This window comes from Rhipicephalus microplus, chromosome 3 (genome assembly GCF_043290135.1).
Source record: "Rhipicephalus microplus isolate Deutch F79 chromosome 3, USDA_Rmic, whole genome shotgun sequence".
Lineage (NCBI taxonomy): Eukaryota > Metazoa > Arthropoda > Arachnida > Ixodida > Ixodidae > Rhipicephalus > Rhipicephalus microplus.
The window spans coordinates 25,232,615-25,246,500 of NC_134702.1; the positions used below are offsets into that span (position 1 = coordinate 25,232,615).

At 46.9% G+C, this 13,886-nt stretch overlaps 1 protein-coding gene across 1 annotated transcript; it reads left to right on the top strand.

Moving 5' to 3' along the window:
- The first annotated feature begins 6,637 nt into the window (after positions 1–6,637).
- On the top strand, positions 6,638–9,243 carry LOC142802746 (uncharacterized). The gene is made up of 2 exons (XM_075887773.1): positions 6,638–6,744; positions 7,564–9,243. Exon 2 carries the CDS (start codon positions 7,576–7,578, stop codon positions 9,118–9,120), a length of 1,545 nt encoding a protein of 514 aa, XP_075743888.1. The 5' UTR covers positions 6,638–6,744; positions 7,564–7,575; the 3' UTR covers positions 9,121–9,243.
- Positions 9,244–13,886: the final 4,643 nt, after the last annotated feature.

A 13,886-nucleotide genomic window follows, 5' to 3' on the forward strand; every position in this document is an offset into this window, starting at 1 on the left:
AACCGGAAAAAGTGGCCTTCGATAATCCTGCAAGGAATCTGCGACGACAGGAACAAGTTGCTGAACGTGTTTATTGGGTTTCCAGGTTCGGTTCACGACGCCCGTGTCCTGAGGGAGAGCCCCTTCTTTGCACGCGCAATTCAGGAATGTGAAGACAATTATATACTGGGTGACAGTGCATATCCACTGATGCCATGGCTCATGACCCCATTCAAGGACAATGGAAGTTCTTTTCCTACGTGGAAAAAGAGCTTCAATAAACGACACAGTCAACAACGAGTGCTTATTGAGAACACCTTCGGCCTGCTTAAACAGCGTTTTAGGAGGCTCTACCTTGTTGATGCAAAAAGTGTGCAACAGTGCTGCTATATAGTTATGGCTGCGTGTGTGCTACACAACATGTGCAACGATGAAAGGGACTTCCTTGAGGAACTTGCAACGCTTCCCCAAGAAGAAGATGTGGGCAATGATGAAAGTGAAGGAGATTTTGATTGCAGTCTGCCAGGCTACAGTCAGTCTCTGCGAGAGTTCATTGCAAAGGAACAGTGCTAGAAGTTCATCTTTGCTTCGCGATTTATTCAGTGTGCAAATGTTTTGCGAAGTGGGGTGCCGCGTCTAGAAGCAATGTTTTTTTTTAACAAATTAGATGGAGTAGACACTGCTAGTGTTATAAAAGTTTATTGCCCATATTATAACCCGTCCTTATTTGAGAGTACGTCGATCAACCGATCGAATCGCTGCATGCGCTCATCATGCCGCTTTGCCTTTGCCTCTTCCCATTTTTTTCTTTCCTCCAGTTGTTTCACTGCTGCCTCCTCTTGCTTAGCTCTCGAAGCTTGCATTTTTTCTAATGCCTCCAAGAGCGGCGTGACTTGGGACCTACTCTGGCGCTTCCTTTTTGGCGTTGTGCTGCTCCGAACTTTGGATGCTGTGTTGCACTCGACTGGGACTGCTGCATCTTGAGGTGCTTCAGTGATGCTGGTGCTGTTGAAAGTAATTGTACAGGTGCCATGTCATTTCCAGGCTACAGCACAAATTAAGTAATTTTTACTTACTCTGGACTTGCACTAGGCAGGATTGTTTTTCCAGGCTCCAAGAGCAGCCTTGGATTTACACTATGTTCTTTTTCCAAGACTTCTGCCAGCTCTCTGTAATAGACACTATGAGAATCACTGAAGATATGAAGACACAATCGTAACTTACTCTTCATATTCACAGTTCACACGGTGGTGACCTGAAGAATTGTTGTCTTTTTTTGACTTTTTATATGCTCTGTCCAGCGACTTCCATTTGTTTTCCACTTGTGTGGCAGTCACGTTGCACAAGAACTCCGTATTGATGGCCTCAGCCAACTTCTTCCACAGAAGCCTTCTTGTGCTAAACAAAAAAGCAAAGCACAGTTAGTAGGAAAGAAGGAAGCGACGTAACGTGACCCAAGTCTTGCAGTAGCACATGAACCTTTCCTTAGTACTTCATATGTGTAGCTTTCAGGGATAATTGCTAGGGATGTTCGATTATTCGAAAATTTTGGATAATGAATCAAACAGCACTGTATTCGGTTCCTAAGTCGAATCGAATTGCACATATTCTAAGTAACAAATATTCTTTTAATAATCGGCACTGGCGGGAGAACCCCAAAACAACGAAACAGCTACAAGTCATTCTTTCAATCCCTAATGTGACCTGTACGCAGCCCAAGCTTTTGCAAGACTACCTACACTATATTGATTGTCGAATGAATGCGCTTCTGAAAGCTCCATTCTTGCTCAATTTTTACTGCACTTTAGCTGTATCGCATTTATCAGCTCCTGTCTTCGTCTTGTAATAACCAAAGGTGGGAACTACGAGTGCTTGCAGCTTCACGACTAGCAACAGATACAAGTTTTGCGTTTGCGTAAATTGTTCTTGCAGATGTAAATTTCAACGCCCATTGTTATCCGCTTTTAGTGCGCAGGCCATGTTGTGATGACGGGTTGATCTGCTCCGTTACATATTTAGTTGTATCTGCAATGTTTGGTTGTAAATTGTTTTGTTTTTGTGTCCCAATTTTATTTAAAGTGAGGTGACAAAGTCTCACGTTGATAACGCTAGTCAATGCCGTAGTTGAACCTACAATTACAAAATGTTACGAATATTCTAGTTCCTGCTGCATACGAGATTACCTTAGTTTTCGTAATTGTGGTATTTTGAGTAGATTCAAACTGACTGTAATGGCCTTTGTCGAAAGTTTGTGACTATTTGTTTCAAATAAAATGTTCTGTTCTAAGGCTGTTTTGAAAATGGTCTACTTACTATTCAAACAGTATTCAATTACTATTTGTATTCTATTTGGTGCCATTACTATTTGACTCTTACTTGATTAGGTTCCGAAATTCACTATTCACACACTTCTGATAACTGCGAACGTTCTTTTTGTGCGGGAAGCATTATGTTGGAGAAGTTGAACATTGTGTAAATCACTCTTTTGGATCATAAAGCTTCACTAAGGAGACAGCCATATTCTAACCTGTCTTTGCATTGTAAAACATGCAGCTGCGCAACCTTGTTTGCTGACACGACGGCGCAGTCTAGGTTCAAAGATAGGGTAGCACGTGTCAAGAAGCATATCTCTTTTAACAATGAGCTGCACCATCTTGAAAAGTGGCAGTGCGAGAGAAATGCGGACAGACAGTGAAGACACAAGGACTGCAGGGCGAGACTTGCTAGAGATGTGCCTCAGAATAACAACATGCAATTCCCTCTAGTGCAAATTCTCAAGGCAGCACTACACTTGCAACATGGCTTGAGCTTGGAGGTGCTGCACCTTTTCGGCAAGACAGCGGTTGTGCAATGCCCAACACAAAAGCACCGTCGCTGTTTTTGAAGATCACTTGACTTAATGAAACATTACGAATGCCTTCGTTGTGTATATATGTGCGTGACTATACATACTGTTTGTGTGTATATGTAAACGTATATGTCACAGTCAGGCGCATAGCCAAAATTTTTTTTCAGTGGGGGGGGGCAGTAAAATGTAAATTGCTGGCAGTAAAATGTAGGCAACAATAACCATCGCCATTGTGAACTTCATGCGCCCTTATCTTGTTGGTGCTTGCCTAGAGTGAAACGGAATAATAAAAAGCTGCAAATAATTTTGGACATAGGATGACATACCGAAGTGCCCTGGTTTTTCCCACCAAGTCCTTCATTTCCGAGTATTTGGCGATGAAGAACCTTGTTTTTCGGGCGCTCCAAAGCTCTTCCACATCTTCAGCCGACGCGGCTGCTGCTGGAAATGCGGCTAAAGCCCCATCGCTGTCAACGTCGCCGTCGCAGGCAGGAGAAGGCGTCGGCGGTTGTGCCGGAGGGGGGTCATTTTCACGATTCCCTGCCATGAACCGCAACGTAACGCGCTTGCCGTCTGCAAGGGCGAAAACCAAGATTAAAAATACCGACATAGCATAAGCAATGCTACGAGGCTGTTTGCTGACCGACTACGACTCCTGGCCGCTAACCACGTTTTTTGGCAATGCATGCAGCCTGACTTACCTGATGCCTCATAGACGTAACCGTTGGCGTCCGTCATAAATGACCCGTCGGGATTGTGAAGTGCCTTAACTTCCTTTTGAACGCCCTGAACAACTATTTGCAACGTCGTCTGCTCTGGCCTTGGGGGGACGCCCGCCATGCTGCACTACTCTGCACCTGCTTTGGAGTGCGTGCACGCCGGTACAGAACTCGTCAGGAACTAGGCTTACACCTAGACAAAACGAGGGAGCCAGTGCAGAGGGTGCGACAGAGGGCGCGCGCTGCTCCGGCAAAACGAGGACGAAGGTGCTGCACCCTTTGAACTGGTTCAGCCGGTGCAGCCAAAACGAAGAGACCATTAGTATTGCACGACTTCACATTTGTTGAGTTTTTCGGGTTTTCTTGTTGAAAGGGAGCATTGTTGCCAACAAGAACACGGTTTCCGCCGCCGTGGTAGAATAGGCAAGGAGTAACGCACTTGGCGCGGAATTTGTTTTTTACGTTGATTGGCAACATGCGCATCATGCAGTTCTGCAGTTTTTGCTCGCACGCGACAATAGGTACAGCTTAGAATTACAAAGAGCTGTGCTAGTTGGTGCGCATTCATTCTAAAAAAGACAGGGTGTGCAAACACGGACTCAAGAAGGAAGTCAAGACACCACAAGCCGTACTACTAGGGTGGTGTTAAGTTTGGCCTGGAAACTCGTCTGAGCAGACGCCTTTGTGCGTAAGCCGATCTACGGGTGAGGCCCTCAATCCCTTCGGCGCCCAGTCTGACAGACGCTGTCAAATATTTGAGCAATTATCCAGACCAAGCAGCAAGCAAAGGCGAGTTCCCGTCCTTCAAATGCGGACCCTTTTGTCGTCCCTTCAAGCAGCAGCGTGACTGATGGCCTCGTCGACTCATCGGGCGACAGGAAAGCTGGCGTGGCCGGCGCCATAGCTGACGGCGGAGCGGCGCTTCTTTAATCCTCAGTCAAGTAGCCGACCGGCCGACTGCCTATGCCCGCCAGGCATTGTCCCTGCTGGCCGGAGGAGGAGACGTCGTGTCGCCGCGACGCCACGACTACAGAGGGCAACAGGGACGGCGTCTTCCTGAAAGAGACTGCGATGGCCACCGCAAATCGCCCCGCTAATTGGGCGAGCTGTGCGGCGGACCCTTTGAAGTATGCTGCCAGGATCGTGGGAACTCTCGAATAGCGGCGCACACCCGACGAGGAAGAGCCCTGCTGGCGCCACCACAGTGCAGTGTTCATGTGGACCGTGCATGCTTGTCCCCCTCACCTGTTGTGTGTGTGTGATTGGTGCTCCACTCGGAGAGGAGGAGCCCGACAGGGCTTAAAACGACGCCGGAGAGTACTGGACGTCGTTCTGAACTATGTAACGTTCAACCAACACGCTCGTGGTTTGGGAAACCCCTAAGCTTTCTTTGCTGTAAATATATGTAAATAGTGCTATAAACCTGTTTGTTTTCCGTTTCCTTCTCCCGGTTACACCACGCTGCCACAAGAGACCGGGTAGTCCCCCATCTTTAACAGTGGCTAGAACCCTACCTACTACTCCATGACCATGTGAAAGATGCATTTGATTTCATCTCTATGCAAGGTAATCGGTGATCGTCTCAGGCATGCACCACGCCTATCTTAGCTAGGCGTGCTCACGGGGGGGGGGGGGGGGCACCCCACCAATCACTAAAGAGGAGGGGCGCAAAATTCAACCTACTTGGGATGGAAGCGCTCCCACTTTGGGTGGGGGGGGGAGCAAAGTGAGCTCTATACATTTACATGGTAGAGGGGGGGGGGCGCTGCAGAGAACCTCCCCCCCCCTCTCCCCGAAGAAGCACCCTGCGCACGGCTATGCCGAATATCGATAGGCAGTGATTATGGCGACGGAGGCCGTCAACACAGTAGTATCAGTATGCCATGTTTCAATCATCAGGCACGTTTCTTCCTACCTATGCCGGTACAAAACTGCGCATTTATCGAATTTTGGCGTGCACTTACGTTTTCCACAATGTAAAGAAAGATTAGAAGGTGAGCCTCCTCCGGTTAGCAGTCTATTACGTTCTAATAACATCAACGGCTCTTAGTTGGTTCTTTTCTCTTCACTTGCCTGACTTCACACCAATATTCCAGACAAAATTAATGGCAATTATTTTTGCCCTGTGTAAACTCCCAGCGTACATTTCTTCAGTAGTATGCGTGTGCATTGCTCTAGCAGCATCTCACTCGTCGAACTGCCTTACAGAACTTTATTCGTATATGCCAAATGATGTGCGGAACGTCCATCTAGTTTGGGTACCAGTCCACACTGGATTAGAATTAAATGAAGCGACGAACCCCCTAGCGGCAGCATTCATTAAAGGACCCGTCCTAAATATTTTAAAACCGTGCTCCAATAACACGTTCGCATGATTATGAAGCCTTTATCAGCACGAGGAACATACTAAATCTTCTGTCCTAAGTGACACAAGTTTTCACCACCTAGGTATCCGTGGAATAACTCATGGTGCAGCCCATGGCAATCAGAAGTTACGTCGTTAAATTTTTACTTGCACAGACATGAATTCGTCCCGTCCCCCCCTATGTAACTTTTGTAATGAAGCAGAAAAGATCGAGCACTTTTTTATGGAATGTCGCAGATATCAAAACATAAGACAAATATTTCTGAAACCACCTTTTTAAAAACGTGGCCTTGAGATTTCCACATCGCCATTACTCTCCTTGGGGTCGTCGACACTATAGGCACTACAACAGGGTCATTTATGATGCCGTATCTAATTACTTAACACAATAAAAAATAATGCCACCTTAATACTATCAGTGCGTCTAAAATTATCTTTGATTTATGTATTTACCTTAACTATATCAATCATTTGATTCATATGCTTGACCTTACTTTAAGAAGAATTACATTAAAATACACCAAAATTATCACAAATGTTTTGCTTCCCTATGGATTACCTTCTTCGCATATCCTACCCTCTTTTCTCTCCTCTCTCTCTCGTTTTTTTAATTTTTTTTGTTTCCCGCATTCTACTGCCGCTCGCCTCATCGCTGATCCCCAGTGGTGGGTTGAGTCATTCTTCCGGGAATCATCATCATCATCACCATCTTGCATATAAAACAGCGACAATCTCGTGCCCACGGCTGCGGTCACGAGCGGGGCCTCGATTGGAACTGATCCCGCTCAGGGTTCGGTGTTTTCCCCATGTTTTTAACGGGGTAGCCGAACACAGTAAGTCGGAAATCGAAGGCAGCGTCCAGCGCCTTTCTTTCTATTTGTTTGCAGCGTGTTCTGAAAGCAACGATCTAGTAAAAATGGCGCATTTATATGGCACGAGAACAACCGTCATGTCGATTGCTTGAATTCCCTTTCTCGGAAAACTGGCGCTCTTCACTTTCACACGAAGAGTACGCTATGTCACGTTGATAACGTGCATGACGATCGGGACTTGCAAATGCCGGGCGCACGTCGATAGGGCAAGGAAACTGGCAAGATAGATGACATGATTGTTGTGGGTCAAAAAGACGCCCTTGAACAGTTCTTACGCGTCACGGATCGCAGAGGGGCGCTGCGCGCCGCCGCCTTCCTCAAAACAGGTGCAGGGCAGGTTGCAGCTTTGCCATCCTCTCGGTACTTTCAGCGAATTGCTGACATATTTTCATTACTGATCAAATTACGCTGTCTCTAGATATGCCAACGTGGCAGAAAGTATAACTGAGGTGCGCAAACTCAGACAGAAGAGCAAACCATGAGATGCTCAGCTGCTGAACTGAAGGTGGCGGTTTCGACTCGGCCGCAGCGGTCGTATTTCCACGAAGGCCATTATGCTATAGAGGCCCGTGTATTGAGTGATACTTGCGCACGTTAAATAACGTCTGATGGACGAAATTTCCGGAGCCGTTTGCAATGGCGGGAATGCTTTATATGGTATCTGTTTATCCGACATATTCCTGACATCAATCCGGTAATCTGACATCAGTCCATAATTCTTCAACTATAGAAATGAATTATGCGAACGCTCTTCGTTCACCACGATTCTCCATGTTTCAGCCAAAATCCAACATGACCGACCAGAAGCCCGTGGCCAAGACCGACATGGCGGCCGGGATCACGGACAACAAGTCAGGGGCCCCTGGTCGGCCACCCAAAGTGTCACGGAAATTAAAAAAGGAGGAGGCCGTCTACCAGCGCGACGTTCTGAAGAAAGATGTTTCTATCCCGGTCGCAACCGAGGAGAGCGCAGGCGGCAAAAAGCACGAGCTGACGAATCTCCTACAACGCGAGGAAGCACGGCTGCAGAAGATTGGCCAGCATCTCGACAAGCCGGAGTTGCTGGAGCAAAATCTGCGAGAGCAGACCACTCAGAAGTCCGAGTCTGCGTTGGCGTCCACAGCCAACATCAAGACCGACACGAACATGCGCATGACCGACGACGTCCGGGGTCCCTCTCCAGACCAGAACGCTGAACCGCGAGGGCAGCAGGCTCCTAGCGGTGGCGGCGGCGGACCCAAGTTGGTTCGTGCCGGTAGCGCCGGCGGCAAGCAGCCCCAAGGAGGTGCGCCGAGGAGGGGCCCGTCGAAAGAGAAAGTCGCAACCGGAAAGGCGACCGGCACGTCCTACGCAACGCAGGGCAACTACCCGAAGACGGATATGGGCGCCGTCATCACCGACAACCGGTCGAAAATGAAAGATATGAGTAGGACGGCACTGGAGGATTTGAAGCGCCAAGAAGAGAGCTACGCTCGGGACCGGCTCCTGATGGCGGCGTTGGCTCAGGGACCTCCGGTCGCAGGCACACGGGGCAGCAGCATCCCCCAGAGGTCAGACCGCGCGTCGGTGCAACGGGGAAGGTCGATGCAGCAGCAGACAGCAGGAACCCCAGGTGTAGGTGGAACGGCCGGTCATCGGCCAAGTTTGCGACACGGCCTGAAGGTCATAACTGCCAGCCCCGACCTCGATGAAGAAACGACCACGACTTCCGAAGAACAGGCGCCTGGTATGACCTGCTGGCTGATGCCTCAGTGTGTTCAGCGGGTTATTGACAGCGGCATGGAAAAGATATACGGACCGCGACCTAGGCGCCCGTACAGACCGCCTATGTTGGAGATGGAAGTGGACGAAGATGACGACTACGACCCGTACACTCTGAAAATCGAGGCTGTCCAACGAGTGCACAAGCCCGAAGAAGGCCGAGTCATGTACCCGAGTAAGAAACGTCACAAGAAGCGACTTCCAAAGAAGCGGGATTCTAATTTGGTCTTAGAGGATGAGTTAGTAATCAGTAGCGGAGCTTCTGTGACGCTTGACGATGACGCCGGGCGTGCCGACGAAAGGAACATGCGCGTCAAGGAGACGGAGGACGCCCTTTACGTGAAAGACGTAGTGTATCAGGGTGGCCTAGGTGGGTGCATGATGCAGCCCATGGGACAGCCAAGGATGCAACCCATGATGCTGCCAATGATGCCCTTGACGCAGCAGATGGGGCAGCCGATGATCTGTCAGATGAGACTACCTATGATGGGACAGCCAATGATGCCGCAGATGGGTCAGTCCACGATGCAGCCGCTCGTGGTGCGGTCGATGTCTGCTCAAGATATTGTCGAGTGAGAAAATTCGTAATTTTAGATTGCACACACATGGTGCACATTAAACAAATATTGTTTTAGCTAGGCAGCGATATATAAATGAAATTTAGGTGGCGCAATAAAATGACAGTGTAAAGGAAATTTAGCCAGGGCACTTAGACTGGTTGCGTTATGTAGTGACCTCGTAGCAAAATACAGCCTCTTGGTATTCGTCTACATTCGTTCCAGTTTTTTTCTGTGTGTGATACGTTTCGATACCGACTAGATGACATAGTATACCACAAAGAAGTAAATATATATATAGTGCACAGAGCAGCTGCGCTTTTATGTTTTCTAATGCGCTAGCAACTTCATGGAGCGAGCCAGGAAAGTTGATATGGGTTAAATGATGCATGCTAAAAAAAGCCCGTGTGTGATGTACTAGTTTTACTGGCCTTTCGGCCTAAACCTGGCAAAAGGTTGCACGTCAATGTACACACAAAAATAGCGAAGCCGACGACACAAAAAGTGAATAAGTGAGTCGAAGTGTATATATATATATATATGTATATATATATATATATATATATATATTCCTTACGTTACGTATTGTGGGAATATTAATTTATTGGTTTCTACGTATATTCTTTTATTTTTATTTTTATAGATTTATAACATTCCACGGCGATGCTACCATAGTGGTTTTCGCAGTTGCACTGCGCCACAAAGCACTATATAGTTAGTTGATACAATTTTCGAAGGTCACTGAGGAGGGGCCCTTACCAAGGTGACCAAAGCGCGTTCGCTAAACCGGTCACAAAAGTTAGACTGCTGAAAAAAAAAATGCTGGCAGATTCCAAATATTGCGAGAATCGATCATACGAAGTAGTCGGTGAATAGCTGCCCATGTCACTTTTTTTTTTTTGCTTTGACTCAAGCGTTCGTTGTCGTGTAAATTGATCATTTGTGGGTATAAGTCGAGAGCTCACCAGTGGCACCAACGTCAGTGGTGCCACTGACGTTGCTGAAGGGTTCGATGCAAGAACGTTGGAGCACACGTACGTCATTTTCGTTGAAGCGAACTGCACGGTTTGATTCGTGTATTTCTCCGCATTCAAACAACCCTTGTTTATAGCTGCCGAATCATATGAGTATACATGTGGTGCTTGTTATGTTATCAGAAAGTGGCTAGCCAGTACTACAACCACCAATGACGTTGCTCCGACTTTACGGGGTATAGGGTCTTATTTATGAAGCAATTGGCCCGCCGTGGTGGTGTAGTGGCTAAGATACTCGGCTGCTGACCCGCAGGTCACGGGATCGAATCCCGGCTGTGGCGGCTGCATTTCCGATGTAGGCGGAAATGTTGTATGCCCATGTGCTCAGATTTGAGAGCACGTTAAAGAACCGCAGGTGGTCGATATTTCCGGAGCCCTCTACTAGGGCGTTTCTCATAATCATATGGTGGTTTTGGGACGTTAAACCCCACATATCAATCAATCATTTTTGAAGCAGTTCCAATACTGGCATGTATCTTTGGTAGGACACTTGAACACTTGACAGCCACGCATAATGCCTATGTGTTCGATTTTGACAGAAACCGTGATCTTTATTCTTTGCGTGATTCGGTCTTCTTAACGCTATCATGTGATCCGAAGTGCATTCTGGCCATTGTTTGGATATGTAAGTCTGTCAACTGTGAAGAATACCTGCACTGCACGCATAAGCCATGCGTGGTAGGTGGGTATGGGTCTCACGTTACTGACGGAAAGAGTTTCGTAACGTACGCTACAAGCATTTCGTGACATTCCTGTGATGGCCTGTTAGTTGTGTTCCTCACACACATATTATCCTTCACTAATATTGGTCTATGCCAGGTTAAGCAGACGACTAGGTATGTGTATTAGCTATAGAAACTGTGTCTTTGAATGGTGATTAAGTGTTTCGTATATTTAACACCGTGCTGTCTATGCATGTTTCATTACCGATCACACCCGCTGTACGTCTACAACACACGAAATCACCACCAAATTCGACCACGGAATTTTTTCTTTCATTCTTTTTTTTTCTTTTTCATTGTCAGGCTTAGAAGACACCCGACTGCATGTTTGCAAACGGCTGCAGACGGCAAGTCAGCGTCGTTAATCTAAAGCACGACCGCTGGGACTTGTTTGCATTACCGCTTGCACTAATCTGGCATGTGTAGCGTGCCAACTAAATTCACGCTTCCTCGTGCGCTTCAGCGAAGTAATAATAATAATAATAATAATAATAATAATAATAATAATAATAATAATAATAATAATAATAATAATAATAATAACGCAAAACGTTTGAGACTGGCACTCGTACTGTGTTCGTAAAATAGTGATTATCTGTGAGTCACCTTGCGATTTTCCTTTTAGGGGCAAAGCTCCTTAAGGCGTGGGTTGGTACATCCTCCGATGTTATGCGTAGCCACCGGTGGCACGTATACCCGCTCTAGAGCGAGTATGTGTCACAGGGGATGCGAGATGGGAGATGACGGTACTTAAAGTGTTCACTAGATGGACGCACGTACGGATGCATGGACGGACAGACAGACCAGCAGATGGACGGACGGATGAACGGACGCGCGGAGCGGGTATGTGCCAAGGGGGATGCGAGACGGTGGCACTTGGAGTGTTCACTAGATGGACGCCCGGACGGACAGACAGACTAGAAGACGGACGGACAGATGGACGGACGCGTGGACATACGGACGGATGACTGCACGAACGGACGGACAGACGGATGGACGGACGCATGCATGGATGGACGCATGGATGGTTGCGCGGATGGACGGAAGCAAGAATGAACGGACGGACAAAAGCATGGACGGGCTGATGGACGCTTCGCCACACTCATCATTCATCATTCACTCCATGGATATGCTGTGATTCTTTAGTAAAAGTAACCCCCCCCCCCTCCTCCCTCCCCGCCTTCCTCAGAAAGCTTTCACCGCCTATGTATTTGTACGGTTTTCAGGATCGCCGCAGTGATGGGCGTAGTCAGGGGTGGGAGGAGAGTTGGCCGGATCACCCCTATGCTGATTTTCTTTTCAGTTTTACTTGCAGACAAACACACGCACACATACAAACGCACACACGAGCATACATTAGGTTACGTCGAGCCCCCCCCCCCCCCTCCAAAGAAAAAAATTCTGGCTACGTCCCTGCCGCTTCGCAACCGCGACCTGCACGTCACTTTGTGTTTGGACATATCCGAGATCAGCACATCTTTGTCCATGCGATGATTTCATGGGATGAAGGCGTCACGTGACGTCCCGATGACGCTTAAGTAACGTCTGGCGAGCTGCGCAGTCATGATGACGTCATCAAGCATATATCTCTGATCACGTGACTTGTAGCATCGTTAACGCCGACGCCGACAGTCACTTTTCTTTCATGAGGCATCTATAAGCTTCACCTCATAAATATGGCTTTTCGCTTGAACCAGAACCACTTATTTAGTACCGCTTTGCGAAGTTGTTTATACTGATTGTTCTTTACGATAATCTTTACTAATTATATGGCTCAAACTTTAATTTATTACATACCTTAATTATACAACCCCTATCATGACGCATTCCGTCCCTATCATGTTTTTTTTATTTTTATTATGGTTTTTGGACAACTTGCACCAGCGCATGACAGGCGGGTCGTTAAAATATATGTGAATAGCGTCGGCACTCGAGCTGGGGTACGTTCAAATGATGAGCACATAATATCCATTTCGATATTTAAATTATCAGATAACAGAAAACGCTGTTAACCTGAAAATAAGCAATATAATAGCGATTGATGTATTAGTATGAAATTAAAAGTCTGGAGTAGGCATATCCTTCACTTCACTGCTTTCTTATTTTTTGTTCGACTTCCAAACTATACGCATATACTCGCTTCAAAATTATTGGCTATTGTTCTAACACTCCGTAAATTTCCGCTGATGCTAATCAGCTTTAGTAATAATTATATTCCAGCTCTCTACGTACCGCACATTCTGTGGCAAAAAGTTTACATTTAGGAGGATATTTCGACATATAATACCAAGAAACTTACATGATCAAAAAATCTGTTGCTAGGGGTACTGGCCTACCACGTATTTCATTTGAATGAAATGGTGGAATTCGCCCCAGTCAGTGGAAATAGCCCCTGTCTATCATTATCTGTGCGCAATATTGTCTACAGAACGTACATAATGCGCACGTGTGTTTTTTAATGTTTATATCGTTTATCTACGTCAATGGACCTGTCGCTCCATCATTGGCATTCACTTCGTGGATCTGCAGCAGTATTTTCCGCATTTGTTCGAAAGGTAGTGTATACATACACGCTCGACAGGGTACCAATTGAGTGGTTGATATTTCCAGACGTCGTTTGGACATGCCAAGATTTTAAGAACTGCCCTCTGGTGCGGGTATACTTTCCGTTTTGATGAGCCGGGCGGCATCAAAGTTTAATGCGATGATCCATCTTCTCGCTGTGTATTGCGAGAGCGTTTGCGAGTCTGTTAAAGACGACAGTCTTTCTTGGGGACGTATGGCGCGAAAATTTTGGTCTGTCTGTCTGTTTGTCTGCCCTTAACGGTACCCTGAACGGTACCAAAGTGGCGAAATGATACTATAAACGGCCGACCCCATCCGCAGCGCCCACCAATATTGCTCAAGGTTCGGCGTTCATACTTGTGCGATTGTCTATTAAAAAGCAATTATTGCGCATATATGAGGTACCATAACAACACTTCAATATTCTGTATGTGTGTCTCTTACTAAAAAAAGGCATACAAAGG

Bases quoted from the DNA above. Each gene is read 5' to 3' on its own strand.
- LOC142802746 (XM_075887773.1), top strand. From the start codon at position 7,576: ATGACCGACCAGAAGCCCGTGGCCAAGACCGACATGGCGGCCGGGATC.